Below are 27048 nucleotides of genomic sequence, written 5' to 3'. Positions count from 1 at the left end.
GCCATGTTAAAGCATTAAGGTTATCACTAAATTGAGGAACAAAGGTGTCAGCGTATCTATGGAAGTCAATGCTACAAAACGCTCAAGACACAGACCGACTTACCAACATTGACGGTTTTTGTGATAACCTGTGACTATTGTGTTTTCCCCGGTAGAACACAGACGCAGCCTTGCTTCCAACCATCAGCTATCCTGCCTTTGCAGTAGATGATGACGCCCTCTACAGCCAGACACTGGACAAGATCGTCCGAAAGCTGCGCGGCAAGTACGGCTTCAAACGTTTCCTCCGGGATGGCTACCGCACCGCTAACGAAGACAAGGAACGCCGTTTCTACAAACCTGCTGAAATGAAGGTTCGTGCTGCGGGACATATCTAAAAGAATATACATGTATATTTTTTTTCTTCTCTTTTTATTAATCTGTGCTAAATTGTATTGGTTATTTTCTACATTGCGAGTGAACTCTTCCAAATTGGTATCTTGTTTTAAATAGAAAGCAATTGTGAAATATGCAGAATTTTATCATGTAAGACAGACAAAGATAAAATGCTTAATTCTTCCAGCAAGACGTACAGCTGAGTTTCATTTGCACAGCAGTTAAAATAAATAATACATCTGTGGACGATATGCCTCAAAATGAGTGTATGGAAAAAAAAGTGTAGAGAATCCAGGATATATCCCTGGGGAACGCCACTAGAGAAGGAAAAAAGCAGTCTCTCCTTCTAATACCTGCTACCTGACGATCTTTCAGACAGCTGTTTGAGATATTGAGGTCTACTCACAGATAAACATTGCTTGCCTACTGCTACCAAAGCAACTCATTCAGATTTAAAGTAGAAAGAATAGTATATTGTTTAAAAATGTACCAAAGGGTTATTTCAGGAAACCACGTCAATGCAGAGCAAAAGGCTCATAGTTGACAATGCATAAGACCTACAAAAGGTAAACTTGAAAGTGCTTGAGCCTGAAATTTGAAACGTTTTTGAAATGTTTAAGCCTGCAAAGGTATTATTCTTGTTTGATAAAGCTCAAATATATGTCTGTGACTTAGCCTCTCCCATTTCAAGCATTTGAGGCTCAAGGTATTTCACCTCCAATCTTAATGCGTTCGGGCGTGAGATCCATCCTGTCAGTGAGTGTGCTCATGCATTTAGTATATATGTCTGCGAATGACACTTGCTCAGTGTGACTACAGTTGGTAAATCAGACGGAGTACTCTTAATGATAAATAAATCAATGCATTAGCTGCAGAACTAACCTCCCAGAATGAATGAGCTCTGAGAGGCACATACGTAAGAGGTCTCATCGCTTCTGCTGAGTGGAGGGTCCTTCGCACCTTGATGTCACATGAGGTTGAGGCCAAGTGACACTAGGGTTTGGATTATTGTACTACAGATGCGTCTGTCTCAAAAATGTCCTTGAAGGTTGCCTGTGAAAGGAGCCTATTGGATCCATGTACTTTTGTTCAAACAAAACAAAAAGTCTGAAAAATGTACAGGACTTTCGTCCAAGAAGACAATGCTCATGTACTGCGTGAAACCAATGGGCCAACATGGACTTATTTTAACTCACATAACATACTTAACTTACGTAGGCTACATAGTTATTTATGTTACATATTATGCATAACTTGACTAAAAGCAGAGTGATTTTCGGTTTTGGGTTTATGCCATAAGCGGCCGGAAATATCTAATGTTGCTTGAATTGTCTTAAATTGTAAATAGTCAGAAACATGTCTGTGACAAGGACATCTTTTTTTTATAAAGCTTACATAGCTATACACATCAAGTAACGTGCAGCATTGGTTTGGCGCCTTCTGGCATGTGATGATATATTCTGAGTGTACCTCATCAGGATTTGACTGATTGCCATGCATGGCTCTGAAGGTTGTTATGTTTCTGAAAAAATGTTGGAAAAAATAACCCTTTTACAAAGCATTTTGGTGGCTCTCCATGGTGTTGAAACCAGAAAAAAAAAGGCATAGACAAAGCAAATAATGCTATAAGTGTCTCAGGGGGCATCCGCGGGACACCCACTATAGAATACTTTGAAATGAGCTTCCTTTAATCCTGTAGCTAATACGATACAAAGACTTTAAGGCTAAGAATTAGCTGGCAGTATTAAACACCTCTGCTCCTTCAGGCTCCATTCTGCCGTCAGTTCTACCCGGAGGCAGGCAGATTTATTGCAAAAGACGATGCCGGCAGCCGGTTAGGTTTCATAACTTAAAGTCCTGATCTCTGCTGCTGCCATTTGCCATCCATCTAGCAACAGTAATATGTTGGTTGCCACATACAATACAGAAAGTAATAAGAATCCAGTTAAGAGGAAACTAGGCCAGTTGGTACCATAAAACATTGCAGTAAATAAAGCACAAGATTAGCATTTTCCACGAATGAATATTGAAACACATTGCTGATTTTTTTAAATGTTAGAACTGAAGTATTTTTCATTCTTAAAGACTTCAAACAGTATGTATCCTTACAATGATTGAATGTTTATGAATTTGAGAGGGAAAAAATCTTTAAAGTCTATTCAAATAGAGAAAATTCAACATAGGTAATTGAAAGTGACACCAGTGTCATCTAGTGTGACATAATTCACTTTTATCCGTCTGTCTATGCAGTGTTGGGTCTTTATATGTGGCTTGGAACGTATTTGAATATCACGTTCAATATCATCTTTGAATTAGTATGGTGTACCAACTTCACCAACACTGTATATCACAAAAAAGTAAAATGTTCCTCTGAGGAATGATCTTAAACACACTCTGTCTGGGAAGGAACCAGTCACAGGTAGACCAGGTCTCCCTGCGGAAGACATTTAGTGAAGTTGTTGTTTGTGTTTAGAAGAGAATTCACAGCAGGGCAGACGTCTGTGCTCCTTGTCTGTTTACCATTGACAGGCAGCAACAGCCTGTTTGATAGACAGTTTTACCAATCAGTCGAGCTGCTCAGGCGCAACACTCCAGGGGTCCCTGCCTGTTTACAGCCTCAATGGGCCAAAAAGCCCAGGCCTCACTGGTTGACTGCCTCCCTCCTTCTAGAAAAACCCTCCCCTGTTTCTGTATCTCTTTATGCGCCTCCTTTTCATCCCTCTCTCAGCCGCTGATAGCTCCTAATTGCTTCTCATCTCTGCTGAAATGCACAGTTTGAAGCCAAGTATACCTGCATCATCACAGGGTGCATACATTAAATATTTAAAGAAGCACATATTGAGCCTTAAAACACCCCTATCTGCGTGCTGAAAGTGAAAGCAGCTCCCACATATCTGCCAGCTTTATCGGCCATTTGTCATTGCATTAGGATGTCATCTGTTTTATCTTCCACCAGAGGGATAATCGTTGGAAAAGATGAGGGGCAAAGATAACCACGAATGGTGGCATTTATAGTCAAATGGGTTTAAATGCACGGACGCACGCATGCACGGACGGACGAACACACAAACGCATGCACATATACATACACATACACATACACATACACATACACACAGTCTCTATTTTTTCTTTATTAAGCTGACCCGATGATTTTTGGGTGTTATTACTACTTGCTGACTGTAAAATAGTTATTCTGTTAATATAGAGTGGGTTCCCAAAGACATCTTAAAGACTGGAAAAATATTGGAATTAAGAAAAGCGCATGTTTCAGGTCATGAAACTACTAAAACAGTTTGAAGTTTCAGAAAAATCTTGAACATGTTGTGAGGAAATAAAGTATATTTTAAGAATTCTTCCATGTCAACCTTTCACTCAACTGAAAAAAACAGCAAATGTATTTTCTGTGGCTGTAACATCACTTGCACACACACACACACACACACACACACACACACACACACACACACACACACACACACACACACACACACACACACACACACACGCACACATACACACACTTTGTGATAATGTCTATTATCACAAAGGTTTCTTCATTTTCTCCCACGTCACGACTCCCGCTGTAAGATTGCCAGCTAACAAATATTATGTTTGAATCTGATTTGGTTTTAATAATGGCAGGCAAGTGTACATTTCATATTTAATGGCTCACGAATGACCAATGTATGGGTCACAAGCGAGCCATAACAGATGAGGTAGTATGTAGACTACATAAAGCTGCTGCACAGTTTTCAGACATCAAGAAATAAATGTATATAAAATGCATTTAGAATACACTGATAGTACAATCAGCATCATGTCCCCTCATGCTTGAAATCCAGCGCCAGATGGACTTGCTTGTAAGGCAATTAAAAAATATATAAAAATAATGAATGGACTGACCCTCATACAATTTATTTTTTACATTTAGGGGAAAGTAGCATTTGTTTGTCCTTGAAAAGTAATTGAAAAGTTTTGATGTTGTCCATGAAAATGTCTGTGAGCCCTTTATAGAGCCGCTTTAGTCTGATCCTCTTTAGGGGAGCATAAACAAGCTAGGATTGAATTATTGGGATTAATAAGGCTGTGATTCACTCGACTGCCTTCTCTGCGTGTGACTTGTAACCAAATGAAGGTTTGTGTTAGTGTGGCACTCAACACAAACATGATGTGTGATCTATAATAGGATTTATGGCTGAGTAAGATTCAGACAATAATCCAACAAATAATGGTGTTTATGTCAGTTCAAGTGTTTGTTCCGGAAAATTAACTCCAGCTGCTGCCACATGCTGGCTTTGAATTCTCTACATTCTGTCGTCTGAAAACACCCACAGTCCCTGGTGCATCATCCGTTATTCACACATATCGATCTGTCAATCATGTAAAGTGTATATGTGGGGGAGGTTTCATTTAATGAATACGTGGATAAACATAACAAATGCACTTCTTCCATACGAGGGCCAATAAACAGTTTGAACTTGTAAATCATAAGCCTACAGTCACCAACCCAATTGAACACCCATTGATGAAAAAAAAGGGAAATGTATGTTTTATAAGAATATCTGTGGCCCAGATAATTTAGTTCAGAACAAGGAATAAAAACACTTTTGCCATTTCAAGGACCACTTTTTGTCTTTCTGCAACACAGGGTTGGAATTACTGTAGGTTTCCTCTATTGCATTTTGTATTATTACATTTTCATCAGGAGGAACAGTGGCAACAAAAACAAAAGGGAATTATTCTGCCATTTCAGACTTCCGGCATCCTAAAATTAAATTTGGACATTATAGAAACACTTTGAAGTTTGAACACAATTCACCACTGATGTGAACACTGTCCATTTCCTTTCGTCTCACAGAGTCCTGCAAGCTGCCCGTCACGTACATTAGCTTGATCTAGTTTGCTACTGTAGCTATATTCTGTAGGCCCAATAGTCTCTGATTTACCGTTGCTTAATGAGCCTGACTCTTACTTCATCCATCTTACTTTCCTTCAACTGGACATTAGCCAGGAGCAAGCAGGGCCCTGGAACTGACTTCCTGCATGGTTAAGCCCTGTGTTAACATAGTGTCTGTTTTTTACTCTGAGCGCTTCATCATTAATACTCGCTTCTTTAAAGGTCCCATGACATGGCCATTTCTACTGATCATAATTCCATTGTTGAGGTCTACTAGAATATATTTATATTTTTTTGCAATTTTCCAAACTCACATTGGTTTCCCATACAGCATCTCTGTATAGTATGTGTATTCACTCTGTCCTAAACGGCTTGTTGGAGCTCCTGCCCCCCCTTCCCTGTGAGCACACTGTACTCTGATTGGTCAGCTCGCCCACTCTGTTCTGATGAGTCTACCACCGTTACAGCGGAACATCAGTGATTATGTGTTACAATGGCGTTTGTTAGCAACCAGAAAATGACACCAGTAAGTACAAACAGATGAGAATGCTGCGTGGGGTCTGGGTGCCGTGTTGGCGGGACGTTGCGAGGCTCGCTGCTGTGAGGAGCGGACAGTGTGAGCTGGGTTACTGGTGTACGGCTGTACCCGAATATTCGACTATTCGTTGGTTGGCCAACTATTCGGGTTTCAATTTCATAATTCGGATATTCGTTTTAAAAAATGTTTTCCCCTAAATGTATGCTATCAATAAAGGCGAATTGCCATATTCTTATACTATATTTATACTTTTGCATTGCACTGTTAAAATGCGGAAATATATAGAATCTCAGCCTGTGCTCCTGACATCGCGTTCACTCACAGTCACGAACGCAAACGGCACGCTTCATCCCCTTTTCACCCACAAAATGCCGAAGACTTCAGCTGTGTGGGACCATTTTAAATTGGACGACGGTAAAAAGAAGGCAGTGTGCCAAATATACGACTGGCCTACCACGGTGTCACAATAACTCTGAAAAGTCACCTGGATGCTGTAAGTAGTAGCCTAGCTTAGCTTAGCTGTTGTCAAGTNAGCAACGCTAATGCCTCCTGAACATTCATGAGTCTCTTTCTTTTGTCCATTTCGGAAATATGACCGCGGCTCTCTATCTATAAATCTATCTATAACTATCTATCTATCTATATATGTATAACTATCTATCTATCTATATATGTATAACTATCTATCTATCTATCTATCTATCTATCTATCTATCTATCTATCTCTCTCTCTCTCTCTNCGAGTAAAATTGGAAAACACTGGTAATTAATTATTCTATAATTTGTAAAACTACGGTGTTAAAAACGACAATTTCAAAAATACAGATTCTAATGGTCAGATATAGATATACAGATACTAAAGATAGGCAGGTACTTGCTTTCAAGCAGAACACGGGGGAAAACAAACTTAGCGGGAGTGTTTACGTGTTCGGCGTAATGGCCTCGACTATTTCTGTAGTCCTATTCAGCCCCTCGGTAACAACCATCGTTTTTCAGACACGTAAACTCTTCAAAAATCCCCAGTGGGGTCACTGCTGATGTATTTAATGTCGTAGAACAAAACATGATTTATCTCTTAAATTTGTGTCAACCACAGACCTTATTTCGAGCTATTTTCCAAAACCCTATGGAAAAAATGCATTGCTTTTTGAGGAAGGAACCGGAAGTGCTAAAAATGCTAACTTACTTCCGGGTTTTACGACGCGTCACTGCGGTTCTCTATTCGTAATGCTCAAAAAAGAGCTGCCAATGGCAGTGGGATTTGCCATTTTTCTTGAGGCATCCGCATGCAACGCTATGGCTCTCTCTTCATTGAAAATAACTGAAAAAAGACATCGCTGCTCAGAATGAGGTGCTGTATGGAAACAGACCCTTAGATGGTGGTGTTGACAGCAGTGGCAAACCGTGCCGCCGCGCCCAATCGATTTTTTTGTTGGTTTTATCTGAGTGTTCCAGGGTATTCTCTGAAAACCAAAAATGACACCACTAACGACGGTTCGCAACTGGTCGACAGTGGTTGTCTCAGTTGTCTCAAAGTTCAGTGCATCTCTTCGAATTTCAACCATTTCATCTCCAAGGTACATGATTGTATCTTCTAGCCTTTTATATCTAACCAAGTATGTAAGCCTGACGTCATATGGACATCAAATACTACAATGATCCAATTTTTCTCTCAGTATACTTCATGTATTTGTCAATGTATAAAACTTTCCACGTCTCAGACCTTCAAATGTCCTCAAAACAAGCCGCACACGTTTGCATTGCAGAAAAATGACCTTTCAAATAAGGATTGTGTTGTTCCCTTTGTATTCTGTACATTTTCCTTCACAATGTCATGTCTTCTTTTCATATTTCCCCGTGCCATTCTCTTCCATATTCAGTGTCATAAAGTTCAGCCATCCGTTACTTTAAAGTCCCTGTGCCTCTCTCCTCTTTCTGAAATGGAAAAGCAATAATTCCCCTTCTCTCTGTCTCTCTACAGCTCTTTGATGGGATCGAGTGCGAGTTTCCCATATTTTTCATCCACATGATGATTGACGGTAAGCCTTGTTCTACCCAAAGCTGCCGTCTCGATGCCTCCAGTGGGTCATTGAGAAGATAGAAGACGGTCTTGAAGCATTTGATAGGAGATTGCATTTTTGGTGTTTGCAAGGTTTTAGAGGACTAAGAAACAATTTAAGAGATATGTGATGTTTGAAATGTGTGTGGGGAACAGTCAGTTGAGGTAAGGAGTTTAGTTTCCGCCAAGCATTATTAAATCACTATCATGTCGGTTTCTACTCCACTAACCTTTGTAGGACAAACAAACAATTTGATTTAAGGCCGGTTGTCCCATCTCAAACAAATGAAACTGTTCAACTTAATGGAACCATCTTTTAACAACTCATAAATCACAAAATGAGTTTCAAACTGATCCAAAAACAAGATAAATGGCGCTTGAAAAAGCAAAACTCTATATCTAATCTTGTGTACCAACAATACAAAACTTAAAGTACAGTGATGTCATAACAAGAAGGTTAAAAATGCTAAAAGCAATCAGAAATGATATGGCCCTGAATGTGTCTGACATTTAAACATTATCATATCTTTTGAAATGACATGACCAATACAGTTAAAAAGCTGGTTGGGTATTCTCTTGATCTAAAAGGTCAGAATAAAGATGCTGTCTAGTCTGATATTATAGGTTTAACTTTAAGGACAGAATAGGGCTTTTAAAGAGACAATGTATATCAATAATGCAATTGTTTTCCTGTTTGTAGTTATTTTTGTTATTTTTGGTGAAGGGACTATTTATTCCACTGAGTAACACCAAACAACAAGTGTGAAGATGTAAGACCTATCGTACCTGGTGATACGCTTGCAGGTGTAGTTTGGAGAATGAGAATAGTTCCTTCATTTAAGTGCCCCCAAGGCAGTCTATTCTGTGCTGAGGGCCAAACGTTAGGGTTAGGGTTATACCTTCCCATCAGCAACTTTGTATTTTGTGTTAAGCCAATTAAATGGTTTAGAAAGAAAAAAGTTCCTTCATGAAACTGCTCACAACGAGGTCTTATCTGGTCAAGATTTCTGGGAACCAGACATTGCTTTTGAGCTTTCTTCAATTAACTCTATTGGTGCTCTAAGCACCGCAAGCCAATGGCATATGTTTCCATTAAATAGGAGGAAAGGCGGACATATGTAATAATTAGGGATGTAACAATATATATCGAATATCACGGTAAATAAATGTCTCAATACTGTCGTGAGACTGAGAAAATATACCACGATTTTTAAAATCTTTTTTTAAATAATCTTTTTTTTAACCTTTATTGAACCAGGTTGTATTGTTGACACTAAAGTACTACTATCCTACTAAAATGCTGTACAAATCGGATTTATTATTTAATAAAGAAAAAAAAATTCAAGTAAAAAAATAAATATATATATTGCGATAAATATCGTACCGTGGACTTTTTATAGCGATATTATCGTACCGTGAGTTTTTGGTATCGTTACATCCCTAGTAATACTTATATTAAATTAGGTTGAATTACCTCTTCAAAGCTTCAAAAAATCAATACCGATACAACACCAATAGTTGTAATTAATATAAAGTGCTAGTTCATAATAGGAGGAGGAAATAGGCAACTGTTGTTGTCATGTGTCACACAAAATTTAATCCAACTCTAGAATTAGTATCATTAATAACTGTGTACTTGTTGCTAATGTGTATTCATGTTGCAGGGGTGTTCCGAGGAAATCAAGCTCAAGTCAAAGAGTACCAGGAGCTCCTTGCACCCATCATCTTCCAGTCTTTTGAAGGTAAGCAATCACATGAATACAGACACAGACACATAGTAACCAGTACATGGAGGGAAATTACAGTGCACAAAGGCAGTCAAATTATAGGGATGTCAAGAGCTGTGCGTTCCTATTGGTCTGTTCATAATAGAACAGGGATAATTGGAGTGTAGAAAGGATAATGATGTGAGACAGAGCTCCAGACATCCCCACAATGTCTTTACCGGTCATGTATGGATTAACACAACTCTTGTAGTTAATTGGTTGGAGTTTAATACATTTAAAATGTTTTTTGTTTTCACCATTTATGCCCATGAAAAGTCTTAACCCACAGATGTATCAGAATGCAGAATGCAGAATGCTCAGAAGCAGCTATTGTGTGTTCTGCTGCAGGTTTGTCTGACCTCCCAGATGTCACGGTCTCTTATTGTTTTGCTGATACATAGACTCATGCATAGATGAGTAAAGTATTTCTCTTTGTAGTGAGTTAACATGTCTAGCCGACTTTGGTATAACTAAACTTTTCTTCTAAGGCCACCATCAACCCTGACTTTTAATGGTTCCAATACTTTAGTCTATGAACAAATGCCTACAAAACAAATGAAATTTCCATTCCCAAAATTCTAACATTTTGTGTAAAGTGTTAAAAGGCCCATGTTATGGCCATTTCTACTGATCATAATTCCATTGTTGAGGTATACTAAAATAGATGTATATCTCATACAGCATCTCTGTATAGTATGTGCATTCACTCTCTGTCCTAAACGGCTTGTTGGAGCTCCTGCCCCCCCCTCCCTGTGAGCCCAGTGTGCTCTGATTGGTCGGGAAGTTGCAAGGCTCGTTGATGCGATCTGCTGCGAGGAGCGGACAGGCTTCCGGGTCGGCGATACAGCGAGAACAAGCGAAACTCATCCTGAGNAAAATTACTTATTGTAAACATAACTAAAATTCTATAAAACTATCAAGTATGTTAGTATGCATAACCCCTAGTAAACATAATTTACACCTGGACTCCCTCTCGCACTGCTCGTATTCAAAGTGAAAGTAAAAAAATAAAGTTAAGGTTAAAAAACCAGTACTTCTTATACAAAGAGACAACAAGTATTTCGTATTTCGTTGTCGGTAGTCTCGTGCCACGTCTCAGAGATCTACCAGGCAGCAAGAATAATTTGTAGGTACAACATCAGGCAACCATATCTTTTGACATCAAAGGGTATGAAAGGGGTGGCGTCGTCACTGCAGGCGACCGCGTAGTATTTGTGCAGACTATCACTTTCACGTAAACCTAAAAGATTTCGTCCCCAGGGGGGGGGGGAACGATCACTTAAATAAAGTCAAAGGCGTGTTTGGACGCATTCACCAACATTTCCCCGCTCGGAGCAACGCGCCCCTAAAATAGTCTACCGAGTCAGCGGGGACTTTTACAGACACGTTGCAATAATAATTATTAGGGCTTTTTATATAGTATAGATAAAAAGAATTAGTTAAAGTTGAAAAAGAAGAGAGTATAAATATAAAAAAATAAAAGGTAAAAAAAACATTAAGTAGACGTTTGGGGTGGAGCCCCACGAGCGCTGGTGAAACCCTTGGGACGAGATTTCATGGCGTCAGGAGAAGAGGAAGAGATTCAGGAATAACTTAAGAGGATAAGTGATAGGGAATTGGGGCACTGCAAATGAGTCTCCGTCCTTCATCCTCTAAGTCCTAATATTAAATCCTCACTAAAAGTTTTGAGGTAGGCTGTGCGTTGAGCGATTAACAGAGGATGGACAAAATAACTAACACGAGAAAGTGACCAGGGGACACAGAGCAGGAACAAAGGGACTAATCAGAGCACACATAAATTCAAGACAAAAGAAGACAGACAGTAACAACCAGAGCCAGCCAAACGGAGAGCGCTGACACAAGTGGTGGACCCCTTCACCAAGACGCGCGGAGCGTGCGCGCAATAGACGGCTGTAAACCCAGGAGCGAACTAAGGCGATTGCATTTGGTATTTTCCGAACCCCGCCTGGCCTAATCATAGGACATCCATGACTTAAGGGAATGTCAATATTGCGGTTTACAGTAGTAATAATGACAATTAAAGTTCTAACCCGCAGGTGAGTAGTGGCACAATCGTGGTGCTGTCGTAGCGCGACAAACAAGCGCGCGATAGCAAGAGCGCGGAATTCACATTTAGGATATGCGGATGACGACTTAGACGAAATACGGTACGAGCCTAGCGAGTTTTGACTCGTAAAAGACATTTGAGTCTAAACTATAGACGAAAAAAATGACATCAGTCCGACGAGTACACAAATAAACAAGCCGACATCGACTTATGGCTAAGTACTTTCCGTCCAAAGAGATATCTCATGAGAATAGATTTATGTAAGAAAAACCACGTCATTTTACAAAGACAGAGAAGTGCACTATTGGAGCGTTTTGTGGAACTGGATAAATAGAAATGTGAGAAAACAAACCAAACGTAAACTATCTCGAGTCATTGTCTAATTAGTCCAAGTTGACAAATATAGAACTAAGAGTATAATCCAATGACTAATGTAAATAATAATGTCCACTGCTCGTTAATGTAAACCAATACATTGGTAATCTTGTTTGCGATGCGAGAGAGTGTAGTTTTGGAGATCAAAAATTTGCGACCAAAGATGTTGACGTTATACACAAACAAATGCAACTTTTACACTAGGAGAAGTGTTGGTTTATCAATTCTACATAGCGCGCGAGAGTGAGAGAGAGAGAGCGATTACTAGTCCATACAGGGTGAGAGAGAGGGGTGGGCGTGGGGGCCTGGGGTGGCTGCGTCCGTGACTGTCCGTATTTCGTTTTTACAATAAGTTGGACAACACGGTAGGAACAGTACTATCTGAATTTCTACCTATTTAATCCGCCTTACCTCTGCCTTTATTTTTTAGTCTTTCCATACATGCATGAAGAGACATGAATAATTTGGGTTTTACATATGTAGGTCTCTGACAATATCACATTATTTTCGTCCCCTTGCACGTCACGTATAAAGTCTCGTCAAAATACAGGTAACGCACTTTTATGTATTTTTCGTTTAAAAATTTATAACGTAAATATCACGACTCTCTATTCGTGATTACTTACGAAAGACGGAGAGACACAATAGGCGAAAGAGCAGGTAATTATTGTCTCGCGAGGTGAGAGAGAGAATCGTAAAATTATTTTTTTTTAGATTTCGACAAGAGAGAATATAATTATCACGACTTCTGTGAGATGAGAGGAAACTCTGTAGACAGAAGCTATACGGAGGATATTCACGTACACCACGTACGCCACCCCCCCCCTGGGTCCCCTCGACGGTGCCGTACGCAATCACAAGTTACAGTTATTACACCGACTTACAGCGCTCTCTCCAGACTTTGCCTGACGGAACGCACTGTTGGAGCCAGCAAAAGGTATAGTGTTTGCCACTGCGACACTAGCCCTTACCTTAACACCTATCACTGTGTATATCACCATTCAAACATCTTTTAAAAGTTGAACAAAACCCCACACAGCTCAGTGAAATGTTGACTTTATTTGATAATTTCAGTAAAAACTAACGTTCATATTTCTCTTTTTGATTATAATACTGATGAACGTTCAAAACAAAGCACTTTGGCAACTTACCACATACGTTTTAAAATGCTTAATAAGAACCGTAACTTTCATGATATAATTTCTCCGTCATAATCGTTTGTGTCCGTGAACGGCCGACTGTTGTGTGACGGCAAATGCTGCGGCTGCAAGGCATTGTGGGGCAGCATTTTCTCCTCTCCTTTCGGTTAGGGAGGTCCAGTGGTTCCTAAGCTAAAGGAGGTTATAAAGGAAGTTTGAAACCTCCTTTCCTATCATTCTAGAGAATTTGAACGGCACTTATCATGGCTGCCACTGAGGGACTTCCGGGTAATTTCACTCGGTTCGGAAGGTTCCTAAGCTAAATGGACTATTCGAACGCAACCACAGACAGGAAACCAAAGACAGATCTAAACAAGACAAAACACAACTCAGGCAGAAAACCAAAGACAGATCTAGACAAGACAAAACACAGACAGATCGTGATATTTATCCTCAAAAGGTTTATTGAATTCTTCTACTTGATCTTTTCTCTGGCATTCCAAGCCTTTGCAATTAACAAGTCATTTGTGTTTCTTTATTGTAAACTTGCAAGGTGTCTGAAATGGGTTCATTTCCTCCTGAGAGCTGCTCCTCCATTGATTATATTAGCTGATAGGAGCGAGCCATCAGGGAGCTCATTCTCTGAACGCAGCTCGCTGTTTGTTCCCCCGTGAGCCGGCTACGCTCTGCTCTCTCTCAACTGGAAGGTTATGTGCCGGGTTGTTTATGTGTGTGTGTTATTTTTGGATATATAGTCAGACAAGGAGAGAAAAAGAGAAAATCAGCTTCAACAGTGATGGTGTCAGACCCTCAGACAATCATTTTCCTCTTTACTTTCCTTGCTCCATGTTCCCTTTATCTTTAATGTTCCTTTGTATCCCTTCTTTTCAGGCTCGGGAGTAGCAGATACCATATAAGGGGATTATCAGGATACAAAAAAAGGTAACTGTATGTCATTAAAGTTACATACATACTGATGCAGATTACTGCTACATTTCTGAACGTTGGGGATTACTAGCAGAGACACAATGCAACTAAAGAACTAGAGCATATTGTGTTTGTTGTAAAAGGATCAGATTGTATTTCTTCTTTGTAAGCTTTACTGTTCTGTAGGCCTACTGCCTCAATGTGCTTTTCGGTTTTCACTTTCCTTGGTTTATTTGGTCTTTTTTTAATTCAATAAGTGAACCAATATGTTCATAAAATAGTGTGTGAGCTTAACTGTTTGCATTCAACTAAAACAAAGCGTTTTATTTTAGCTCAGATTGTATTTCTGTTTTTTTAAACTGTGGTAAGTGCTCATGTGTTTCATTGATGGTATAGGCTCCAGCCTGAATATTCTTAGTTTTTTACAGGTAAAATGTAAGTTGACATAGGTGATCTCACTATGTTACTGAAGTAAACAAAGGAGTCCAATGAAGGCATTTCAGGCAAGGGGGGGGGGGAGTGTTTTGGAGAGAAACTCTTCTGCAAAGTCAGCAAAGACTTTGGAATTGTAGTCTTTGCTGACCATTGATATGCACACAAACGTATAATAATAATTCCTTATATTATATTTGCAGTATAGAACAGACTACACGAGAAGAAAACCCAAAAAAGCAAAATAGATCCTCCTTAAGTAACAGTTAGGAATTAAACATTTAAAAAAAATGTAAACGTATTTGCACATAGCAAACTGTGAATCTGAATATACAATCATTTTAGGTATACATTATTTATTACAGAGTGCAGACAAGGTGTGAAATGAGACTTAACTACATAACAACATGATTTCTGAGCTGAGAGTACTGTAATTTGAGTCCGCCATAGTAAAGGCTCAGGAGAGGGTGGGAGGTCTCGCTCCCTCACTAGCCGGGGGGATTCCACAGCGCTTCAGTTGTTCATCTCCGGTGTTGGTCCAGTGAAAAGCTCCATTTGTAGCATCAACTGTCTGAATGCACAGCTTGTTAGCGGCTCCGGGCCAGAGAGCTCACTGCGGTGCAGCAGGGACGCAGGCCGGGAAGCAGCAGGCCCACCGGCACCGCTGGCTCAGCTTTAATGACCATCACCGCAGACAGGTCAGACACTGGTTGGAGAGGAGGCGAGAGAGGCTTGAGATGGACAGAGACGGCAGATCCGGTCACAGCCAGATGCATCTTGAATGATGTTAAAAATGAAAATGCAAAAGACAGATATCACTGGGTTTTCTGTCCATCAACTCTCTGCCGTCTGCACAAAGGCTGCAGGAACTATCAAATTAATGTGGTCCCTGGGCTACAGAGGACCACTGTGAATGCTCCCAGATCAGAAGCATGAGACTTCTCTGGGAAAAGTTAGGTTAAGGAGAGCCAACGTAATCTGCGTGTTCTCAGAAACATGCCCATTCATTTGATTAAATATGAAATAGAAGTTCTAAAAGGCTCTATAGTCAAAGATGGATCAACATGTGTACACTTATTGTCCCCGGAGGTCAAATTTTGCCAATCTTTAGTGATCCTTGGACTTTTCCTGTCGTGCCATCATCAGATCAAAACTTGTATTGGCCCAGATGTTGTTTAAGTATAAATACTTGTGTGGGTGGGTGACGAGATCATCATATTAGGCAGACACATGAAAATGAAGTATGGTAAGTATGAAAAGTGAGTAGGAAGAGATAAAGAAGTTTGGCCAGTCTTTGTGGAAAGTCCTTGACTTACACATCTTGTGTTCTCCCTCTCATCCAAGTAGAAATGCTTGTTTTAGGTTGTTTTTTCACAACTTTTTTTTTTTTATCCTACTCCAAAAAGGTCCATTAATGGTTTTATTTTATGAAACTGGAGGGGGAGGAAACTGGAGCAGGAGGACGGGAATTCTTATAGTGTTTCTCAAATCAGCAAAACCACACCGATTTAAATAGTAAGGGTCCATGGGGCCCTCCTTCCCCTAAACTGTAGATGGCATCGTCAGACGTATAAAGGTAAATCCTGCCATGGTTATTACCACATTTGAAAAACGAATGATTTTCCCATCAACCTCTGCTGCACTTTGTGTTTAAACAGTGTAACACCAGCAATCTGACATTAGCAGTTACAGTCAAGCATATCTGCAACCATGGCCATGCTGGAATACAAGAGACAATGTAAATACAAAATGAATTAATAACATCTCCACCAAAATCTTAATATAAAATAATGTATTCATTGTATTTATTAATTGTATTAACAATTTGTAAAAGAAAATGTATGTAACTGGCTCCTTCAATATATATATTTTTTCACTTTAATAATGCTATTTGTCTACCGTGTTGTAGTAGTGTGTCGTTATTTCATTTGTTTAAACTTTTTATTTTATATTTTATTCTAACTAACATGTGTGGATCTTTAAATTGAGTTATCTGTACCTTGCTGTTGTGACGCCTTACATTTCCCCTGCTGTGGAACGAACAAAGGCATTCTGATTCTTATAGAACATATAAACAAAATGTTCACTAACATTCTTTTTCATTTTCTTATGCTGAATGCTTAACAGAATATGCTTATGCTTTTTAAGTTACAACCAGTCGTTACTCAAAAAAAGTAATATATTACATATTACTCATTACTTTAAAAAAAAGTGATGTATTACTTTACTTCGTTACTCTCTACATAAACTCGTTACATTACTCTTTACATTACTTTTGCGTTACTCAGCAACAGCCTATAGCCAAAACTTAAAACTTAGACCTATGTGCACACAGACATAACATTACTATTGCAATAAGGAAGACATATCTATAAGTTCAAATTCTAGTTGTTGCTGCTTGTTCGGAGTCGGCACACACTCAACATCATCACTCTTGGTTTGGGGTTGTTTAATAATAATAATAATAATAATACATTACATTTATAAAGCGCTTTTCCTGGTGCTCAAAGCACTTTAGCTTCTAGCTTCGTGTAAGCATGTTGCCTTTTGCAGGTGCTTGGAGAGGTTTTTTGTTGTGTTTGCAGCAGTGCACCTTCCCGTCACATTCCTGTCCTTTCTTCTTGCAAACTTAAAATAATGGGCATACCTCCACCCCTCGAAAGTTATAGCTGTTGATGACTCCGCCATGTCTCTGCACTGCAGCACAACTCCTGTGACAGTTGCATGTGGACAAATTGTGCAAATGTTACGGAAATATAAACCTGCGGTGGAAATCCCTCTCGTGACGAGAAAATGTTTAACACTAGAACCGCCAATCGGGTCAATTTGACCCAGAGCTGTTTTTTTATTTTATGTAACTTTTTTTCAATAACATATTAAAGTCTCCCAGTCCGTGAGTTTTCCTGAAAGTGTGTTATGAAGCACCCTATGTTGTTAAAAATTGTCAATATGAAGGCAGATTGAAGAAATCGCCCAAAAAATTGCCATTTATACCAATTTCCGCCCAGCGGGTCATATTGACCCCACCACTTTTCCCGCTATTGATTTCGAGCGAAAACATAAACATGACGTGTTGCTATAGCAACGCCTTTTGTCTACTGCGGTTCCTTATAGATTGAGAGATAGAGAAGAGTTAGATAGATAGATATATTGATAGATAGTTATAGATAGAGAGAGAGGGAGATAGAGAGATAGACAGTTATAGAGTGATAGATAGAGAGAGAGAGAGAGAGAGNAAACCAACAGCACAGCCATCGAAACAGAAAACCATTTCTCTACAACAGTATACCATTTATCATTGATATCACACAAAATGCAGATGCTAAGCAGTGTTTTGCAAAAAACACTGCTTAGCATCTGCATTTTGTGTGATATCAATGATAAATGGTATACTGTTGTAGAGAAATGGTTTTCTGTTTCGATGGCTGTGCTGTTGGTTTGATGAAAGGAATTTTGATTCTAAATAGTGGGTTTAGCGATTGAGAAAAACTGTAAACTCTCACTGAATGTAAGAGGTCATTTGCATATTTTTACTTTGAGGTTTACAAGTAAAGCTATAGCTTCAAGGTCTTGGCAGACGCAACGATACAATATGGAAAATGTGTTGCTCTAAATCTGAAATCAGTTTTTTTTCTTAATTCCTGATAGGATATTGAAGATAGATGGTTCTCAGAAATCCCCCTTCTCAAGTGTCTCGCCTCTGCTCCCACTCTCCTATTTCCATCTCGCCCTGCAGCCTTTTAGCCAATTGTTTCCAACTGGTGCTCCATGTACTTGTACTACAGGTCAGAAAAAGCACTGTTATGCACTCTAAAGAGTTGGGGACAGTGTGTGTGTGTGTGTGTGTGTGTGTGTGTGTGTGTGTGTGTGTGTGTGTGTGTGTGTGTGTGTGTGTGTGTGTGTGTGTGTGTGTGTGTGTGTGTGTGTGTGTGTGTGTGTGTGTGTGTGTGTGAGAGTGTGTGAGAGTGTGTGTGTGTGAGCCACTCAGCTTTCAGTGAGAAACATAAGGATAGGGAGAGAGAAGGGGGCATTACAATGCAAATCCCTCCTACTGCTTTATCTGCCTCCTCTCATATCGTCCATAGCAACACGGATATGGGCCGTAATGAGGAGGACACGCAGGTTAACAGCACGGAGCTGCCTCAATGAGTGTAGTTGACACATATTCATGTGCACACACACACTTCTTATCAGAGAGAAATCAAGGAGGTGTATGTGTTAGCTTAAAGCCATAAACAGACATCAGCAGCAGGATGGGTTGATTCCATAATGTCGGCAGCCTGAAACTTTACACACTCACTAACACACACAGACACACACAGACACACAGCCCCTCTCCCTCTCTTTTATTTGACAGTGCCGGGCTTATTTCGATTTATGAGTGTATTAGCGCCATTACCCGAACACGTGTCAAGGCGTTGCTTTACTAAGGAGGCGGAGGGTCACGTTTGACTGCACTTACACACAGGCACAGACACATACATATGTACACACACACACACACACACACACACACACACACACACACACACACACACACACACACACACACACACACACACACACACACACACACACACACACACACACACACACACACACACACACACACACACACACACAGGTTACTTATCTCCTTTGTAACAGCTATCTATCTGGGTGTTTTCTTGCAGTGAAAGGAAACATATAATTTGATAAAGGTTTGAAAGAAGAATTAACTATAAATCTTAAAAAACACATTCGAATAACACATGTTTTTGTCGACACAAATGGTAATCGTCAGAATTAGAAGACAATCTACTGGGAGAAGCGTGCAGGAAAGGTAAGAAGAAAAAAAACAGAAGTCAGATTGTGTCCGATACATGATTCTGCGCAATGTGTATGTACACAGTATACGTGTAGGGCACTGAGTAAAATACAATGACAATCCAAGATAGCCGATACATTTGTCCAAAAACCGAACCCTAACACACACTGGGCCTACATCACACCTGCACATAAAAGACCATTGATCATATATTATCTCAATTGTTCTGGAAAGCAAATGGTACGCAGTTACTCTGTGTTACTGCCATTGCCTTATGAAGTTTTGGTTGGATGTTACTTTCTTAATAAAGAAATATAAAAAAAGAATAAAAACCTTAATAAACCAATTTGTTACAGTGTGGAGATGTGGCGTGAAGTCTTGCTATCTATGGAACAGGCTGCTCTATGTCTGCATGACTGTGAAAGGTATGATGGACTTGAGGGGCCTCTGAACAGCCGGGAAAAGCTAAACATCATAAAGGAAAACAGAAATAGAACCATAAGGAAATACTTGGAGGGCAAGAGGAACATAGGAACGCATCAAATACATCAAGACTGTGTTTCTACAACCACTAAAAGAACGACAGGATGTTACATTTCTCAAATCTGTGGAAGTGTGTTTCATCGATGAAAGGCTTATCAGTTCAAACAACTTCTACTTAATGGCATGAAATGGTCCACTCCTTTTTCAACTTCACTGGGTCTGCCTATAGTTTTCTTTACTAAATGTTTCACAAAGGAGAATGTTCGTTTGTTAAAGATCTTCTTAATGTGTATCATTTGAAAACGAACTCCTGGATACAAGATGCCTCACTGCAAAATCCAATTTCTATTCATTCAAGCTGGAGGTTTCAAATGTCTTATATTATATATATATATATCTGGAGTGGATGGAGCGTTGATTATTTCAAAAGCTGGCATGTGTTGTCTTTACGGCAGTTTTTGCAGGTGAAGTTTTCTTTTTTGCTGTTCACCCAAATAAAGCACCTATCTACAATGTTATATACTTAGCAATACTACATCATGTCCTGTGTGCCAGAGAAATATCTCTGAAACCCTGCTCGGGTTTGATCCTGCAAATAGCTTTCCTGAACTGCACACATTCATTGATACCAAACTGTTTTGGTTCACTACTGAACAAATCCATTATTTGTAAAAATGCTCTCTGATGCGGCTGCCTCCATTCAGACATGAAAACATAAAACCTCAGAGTGTACATGTTAAAACAACAGCATGGCAGCTAGCGACCACCATTCTGTTAGTAATGAGGGTGCAGAGAGGAGCCCCGGGCCGTCCCTCCAGCCCGGGGGGGGGACGGGGTCTGGCTGCGACTCCCTCAGTACGTGGGGATGCATCACTGGAATCATTTAATTCATACCGTAAACGTGACAGGGTTAATGAGTGGCAAAGAGAGCCTGGGGACCATGGAGGCCGCTGGGGTAGGAGGTGGGATGTGTGTGTGTGTGTGTGTGTGTGTGTGTGTGTGTGTGTGTGTGTGTGTGTGTGTGTGTGTGTGTGTGTGTGTGTGTGTGTGTGTGTGTGTGTGTGGAGAGAGGGAAAGAGACAGAGGTGGTTGAGGAGTATCAAGTTTACGGGGAAACAGATGGTGAACCCTTTGTGTTGTTTTTGGACGTCATTGGTTCTAATTACCAAGAGAATCCACGTACACAAAATCTCGATTTTCCTAAAGACCCAAACACAAACTTACAAAAAAGCACACACAGTGAGCTGTCTCTGACAACAAACATCTCAAATGTTGCGATCAGAGGGAGAGGAGAGAAAGAGGGAGGTCGGGATGGAGGACCAAAGTGGCGACGCTCTGCAGAGGGGAGAAAAATGAGTGAGGACTAAATTGGCTGGGTGGAGTGATGGAAGACGGAAGGGAGAGGAGAGCGAGGGGCGATGGTGATGGATGAGCAAATGGTGGGCGCCTGATGGGGGAGAGAGCGGGCAGAGGGAGGGAGGAGGTGATGTGATCCCCCCCCTCCCTGCTTCGCCATTAACACATTGCACAGCCTGGTAACACCAGCACTTATTGTCTGTGAGGCGTGCCGTTTACACTCGCCTTTGCCCCGCACAATTAAATCTGGCATCCACACACTGGACTGCTTTCACCATGAAGATGCACACCATGCTGTCCTTGCCGGCAGGTCTGTGTCAAGATGTCAGAAAAACTGCATTTATTAAGGGTTTGTAGCTTAGTAGTACACCATTCTTAACAAAAATAATGTTTTCCTTAATCATGCATAACTATTCAAAGTGTTGTTTTGACAACAAACATCTTAAGCGCCTCCAATAATGCAGCATAGGATATACTTAACATAAAAGTAAAAGACATACAATAGTGCACACAAAAAGTTTGAGTAAGTAGCAGGAAAACAATTAAATGTAAAGATAAAATGTGAAATGAAACACTTTAGGGTAGAATAAATACTGTTTACTGTAATCAAATATTAATATATTTGGATATGAGGATTATGAACAAATGTGCAAATAAAGAGTGTATTATCATTCAATATGTGAAAGGTGACACTTCACAGACCTCAGGAGTTAGGCAGTGTTATTAAAAAAATGCATTGTTGGGAAGGAGGCGGAGACACAACAGTGTCATCTTGTCCCCCAATATGAAACATAAGCTGGATGCGTCTCGTTGCTGTGTATCATAATTATGTTTTTATCCTCGTTATAAGTGTCCGTTTTCAAGCTAGGGGTCCCAAAAACAGCTTGTCTGCTCCATCAAGGCTCAGGCCGCGGTGACATTAAGGCCTCCAGGAGAAAAACAAAGGCCTCCCCCCTTCATTCCCCCCCCCCTCCTCCTCTGCCTCTCGCTGCAACCCTCCCTCCCAAGGGACGCTATCAGGACATGTAAAGGTCAGGGGTCTGGTAGCACCGCAGTAACCACACACACGCTTACACGCGCGCGCGCGCACACGCACACGCACACACACACATACTGAATGTCCCACACTACCTGCTCACAGAAGCCACCTGCAGAAGTCCCCTCTGTAACGTCTTCACAGATCTATTAAAAACCTTAACTTTCGCAGACTGGATAATTGAGGAGTTTCATCAATAAGTCAGTCTGACCTTTTAAGGTGTTTCTAGTGATTGGTTCGTCCTTTCTCTTTTAGTGGCAATGCAATTATCAACATCATTTCTTCCAATGATTTGCTTTGTGGTAAATTTTGTAGTTTACAAATCTCATTTATTAATTTCTGACCTCTTCTACAAAACAGAAAATGTGTTTGTCATGCTATTACAACAGCATTAGGTTATTTCAAGGTACAATTGTTACACATCGCTATACGTGGATGACCTGCTTATGCAAATATCGGACCCGATGGACAGCATACTTTATCTTCTCTCCTTGCCACAGAGATTTGGGAGTATTTCACAGTCCAACATTCATTTGTGAAAATCTCCCATTTACACGTAATGGCCTGGCGAGACAGGTGAACAATGATAACTTGGAAATTGATATATCATGTTCATTCAAAGCCCTTTGTTTTTAAATTAAAAGTGTGTATCTATTTTAGAACATACCCTATTCCTATCACCTCATGATTCCTATTTTTCACCTAAAATCCATCTTTGCCCAGCTATAACACTGCTCATCTCCACATTCATATGGAATAAGAAACCTGAATGTACCAAGAACCTGAAATAAAAAATGTGTCAAATCTGAAGGTCTTTTGCGTCTGTATAATTTCTTATTGTATTACTTGGCAGCTTATATTGCTGACAAATTGGATTAACATTCAGACATATTTTTCTGGGATGTAAAGACGATTGTGCCTAAAAAATATCATATTTTATCAATATTACTCTGGATTAAAGAGATGCAAAGAGTAAATCAGTACTATAGTCTCCAATAGACCGGCAGTACTTTGGGTCTCTCGCGTACACTCAAGTCACAGAACTAAGGCTCATATTTTTCTGATAAATGCAGGAAATACCAAGCAATCTTTGTAAAGAATTGCATTTAACAATATATTTCACTGTTTGGAAAATATTCCCAGAAACATTGAATATTTTTTTTCCACAGTTAAAGACATTTGTCACTTTTTTATTACCCAAGTGGACAGAAATGATGTCTGCCTTTGCATTTGTATACATCAGAAGAGAGAACATATGTCCTAGAAAGATCATCTGAATAATCTTCTATGATCTGTTGACAGGAATGACATTTAGAGACATAGGGACAGACTATAATAAAAGCATGCCAAAAACTGTAATTCAATAACATTGGTTTTATAGATATGTGTTGCTGCACAGTAGTCTATGTGTTAGTTCTGAATGTGCTACATGATGTGTCCAGTAAATGGATTCACAACGAGGAGCCATCAGATAAAGACAGGTGAAAGAAAAGAAGGACAATTAGGATCAAATTACACAAAGTCATTTTTTGATATAAGAATAACTAATTAGGTTTTCATACAAATGGGCATATATCATTCCTGTCATTCCTACTTTGTTTTGGAACAGAGTAGCAAATTGAGAGAGGGATGAAAACATATATATTTCTATCACACAGATGGTTAGAGGAGTCTTTAAGGCTACGGATCAATAGTACACAGTAAATATATGTTTTTTTAATAATCTGATGTGAAGCTATTGGCCTTGAAAGTCAGTGGCAATACACAAGAGACATAAAGTATAATATATTATCTCTTTAAAGGGCAGATCATACAAGAGAGCGGTGCACCATCAGCTGCTTAATGAGAGCCCATGATGGTGGAAATCCCTCTCCTGCACGGTGCTGTCGAAAGGAAAGGACAGCCAGGCTTTAGGATGGACAGATGTGCAAAACCTGAATCTCACTTCTCTGTCCATTTTACCAAACCAAATCCAAAGAGGAGCTCTGAAAATGCAGTCCGGAAACTGCTCTCTGGTTGTAACTACTTCCAGGGATATATTATTATAACCAGTCACATGTCTGCCTGTAACATCCATCTAATGCCATATTTTGGACTTTTATGCTTCAGTTTTGTCTCTTTGTGGACCTCTCTTAAACGTGTACATGAACTTCTTTCTGAAAGGGATGTTATAGAAAGTGTTCATTTTCAAATCTATCTCTGTAGTTTTCCTTTTTGTAACCATAAGTGTGTGCGCCTGTGTGATGATAAACATCTCCCTCTCTGTGTGTACGTTGATTCCTGAGGACCCCCCCTGATACAGTATCTACTTAAATAACACATCTCATTAAGCCTGCTGACTAATGAGGTGATTAGCCTTGGTAGCCAATAACTAGCGTTAGCCTAGCGTAGCGTTAGTGGCTCTCTCAAAGGGTTTAAGCACAGTGATTCAGATGGAATGGCTAATATGGCTGCTGGTTGGGGCTTTTAATTGCCTGAAAGCTATTAGAACTAATGTGCAGATATGTGAGGGACAAATTACTTTAATTAGCCCCTGTTAATGTGTTTGCTCGCGGAAATATTAGCACATAACATCAGCGGGAGGGAACGCAGGGTAGCAAAGAAAGGCTGGGTGCCCTGCTTTGGTGGAGAGCCTCACATTTTGTGTGTGTGTGTGTGTGTGTGTTTGTGTTAGCAGCTCTTTGGGAAGGGTAGGGGGCCTCAGCAGCAGTGAAGTGTGCCACAGCTATTTATAGGCCCAGTTGATTGCAGATTTATTCTCCTGGGAGGGAGTGATTCGGAATAGCGTGTGTGGTGGGAGGTGCAGGTTATGAAGAAGACCCACTGTGGGAGGAACAGCTGTCTGTCAGGAGGAATCCGTAGGTTAATTTCCTTTGGGGGAGAGGCAGAATTGAAGGCTGAGACGACTCTGGATACAAAAAGCTGATCGTTTGTCTCCTTTTGGTCGAATTAAATCAAATATATTTTAAATAATTACATTTTGATCCAATTCTCATCTACAAAAATGTAAAATCATAGTCTTGCCTAATTGATTGATGACTGTGCATTGTTGTTCAAAATATAATATAGTGTGTTCCATAGTTTGGATCATTGAAACTTAAATTCAATGAAAGCTTAATTGACTTTAAACCCAAACAGGGCTTGCATTGTTATGATGATAAAACTCAACCAATCTTTAGATTATATAGAAGAAAAGTGAGAGAATCTTTGAGACGCACATGATTCTACAGGAGGTTCAGCCCAGTGTTTAAAGGTGGTGTTGCTGTTTTGTACACTCTGTTTCTAAAGTGTGTTTGTCTTGGCTGTAGTCAGGCTGCATGTGTACGTCGGAGGAGGAAGAATAAAGCAGCAGAGTAAACAAGGAGGTGCATGAGGCTGGATATGGCTTTTGACAGGGGGATGGGAAATACTGCGGCTGGTGCTGTGAATTATATGAATTCCTGACTGCTGGCATTTATGGCGCAGACAGCAGTGGGCAGGGTGGGAGGGGTGAGGAGCCAAAAGTAAAGCTGATGTTGACAAGGTAAACAAGAGCAACGTATGCAATAAACATGCGTGTTGTCAGGGACACGTTCATGGTGAAGTGATTGTTGCTCTTGTGTGTTTTTAAAAGAGTCCTCTCATTTGACAGCTGTATCTCACTCTGCTTTTTCTTTGTTTCTCGGATTGTTTCAAAAGGCGACAGCATTGCAGATTTGTTGGTGCATTCAGAGAGGCTGAAGGACACAATAGTTTCAGGCTTAACCCCTTGACTCTGCAGGCCGAGAGGCAGATGCAGGTGCCAAACAATGTGAACAATGCCAGAGAACCCAGGCAGCACTGTTTTCACAAGAGTATTTCAAATGATTATTATTAAAGGTCTGAGAATTATTAACAGTGTGATCTGAGATTTTGGGTTTAAAAAGAGTTCTTTACTTTGAAATGAATGGGTTTGGCTTCTGGCAAGTAACCATTCGCACCTAGTACATTTCAATGTTTAGCTGGGATAGGAAAAGGAAGCTCTAAAAACGTTGCTTTCAGGCCAGTAAACATATTGAAGAGAACAGTGTGAACAACAGAAGTTGAGATGTGATCTGGAATGAGTGGAGGCTTAAGTTGCAGCAGTAATGTGTTAAGCTGTGTTTTTACTAGCCAGTAAAAACACACAGCACAGCAGCTAGTGGGAGGACACAAAGAGTGCTGTTTACAGTGACAATGAGATGACTGACACACACACACACACACACACACACACACTCACACACACACACACACACACACACACACACACACACACACACACACACACACACACACACACACACACACACACACACACACACACACACACACACACACACACTCCATGCAGGGCCTGTGTCTGGGTGCTTGATCATGTGTTGGTGATGGATAGCGTGATGCTGGCGAGGCAGGCAGAGGCTCCTCAGAGTGCAGCGAGATGCCAGCAGAGCGACTGCCAACAAAGGCAGCGTTACAAATACCTCACATTAGGGGAATGATGTCTGTATGTGCCATCCAAACGGGCGCAGGGGCGAGACAATGGTGTGAGGGAGATGGTGTTTCCGTTACAATTAGCTGCACGTTCATCTGTTTTTCTTCATCTCTTTTTTTCTTTGTGCACTAAGGACCCTCGGCACACAACAACAGTATGGGACGGCGAAAGTCTAAAAAACAAAACCAAGGCAATATTCAGGCTCTTGCAGAATGACTTTAGGGGAAAGATGGGCAGACTCTGTGTGTTTACCGAGTCTCTGTAGCATCGCCTCTCTGACGATGTTATCTTTTTT

General features: G+C 40.3%; 1 protein-coding gene across 1 annotated transcript in view; it reads left to right on the top strand.

The window, feature by feature from the left end:
- The window catches only part of LOC104951127 (phosphorylase b kinase regulatory subunit beta-like), a 42177-nt gene extending 28040 nt beyond the window's left edge, over positions 1–14137 (top strand). The window contains exons 8-11 of the mRNA XM_010777764.1: positions 156–353; positions 7795–7852; positions 9537–9614; positions 14112–14137. Coding sequence (XP_010776066.1) covers positions 156–353; positions 7795–7852; positions 9537–9614; positions 14112–14137 — 360 coding nt within the window. The remainder of the gene's footprint in view (positions 1–155; positions 354–7794; positions 7853–9536; positions 9615–14111) is intronic.
- Positions 14138–27048: the final 12911 nt, after the last annotated feature.

This window comes from Notothenia coriiceps, unplaced genomic scaffold (assembly GCF_000735185.1).
Source record: "Notothenia coriiceps isolate Sejong01 unplaced genomic scaffold, NC01 NC01_scaffold00000339, whole genome shotgun sequence".
Classification (NCBI taxonomy): domain Eukaryota; kingdom Metazoa; phylum Chordata; class Actinopteri; order Perciformes; family Nototheniidae; genus Notothenia; species Notothenia coriiceps.
The sequence above is the reverse complement of the archived record's forward strand: the minus strand, read 5'-3'. Positions and strand labels throughout refer to the sequence as shown.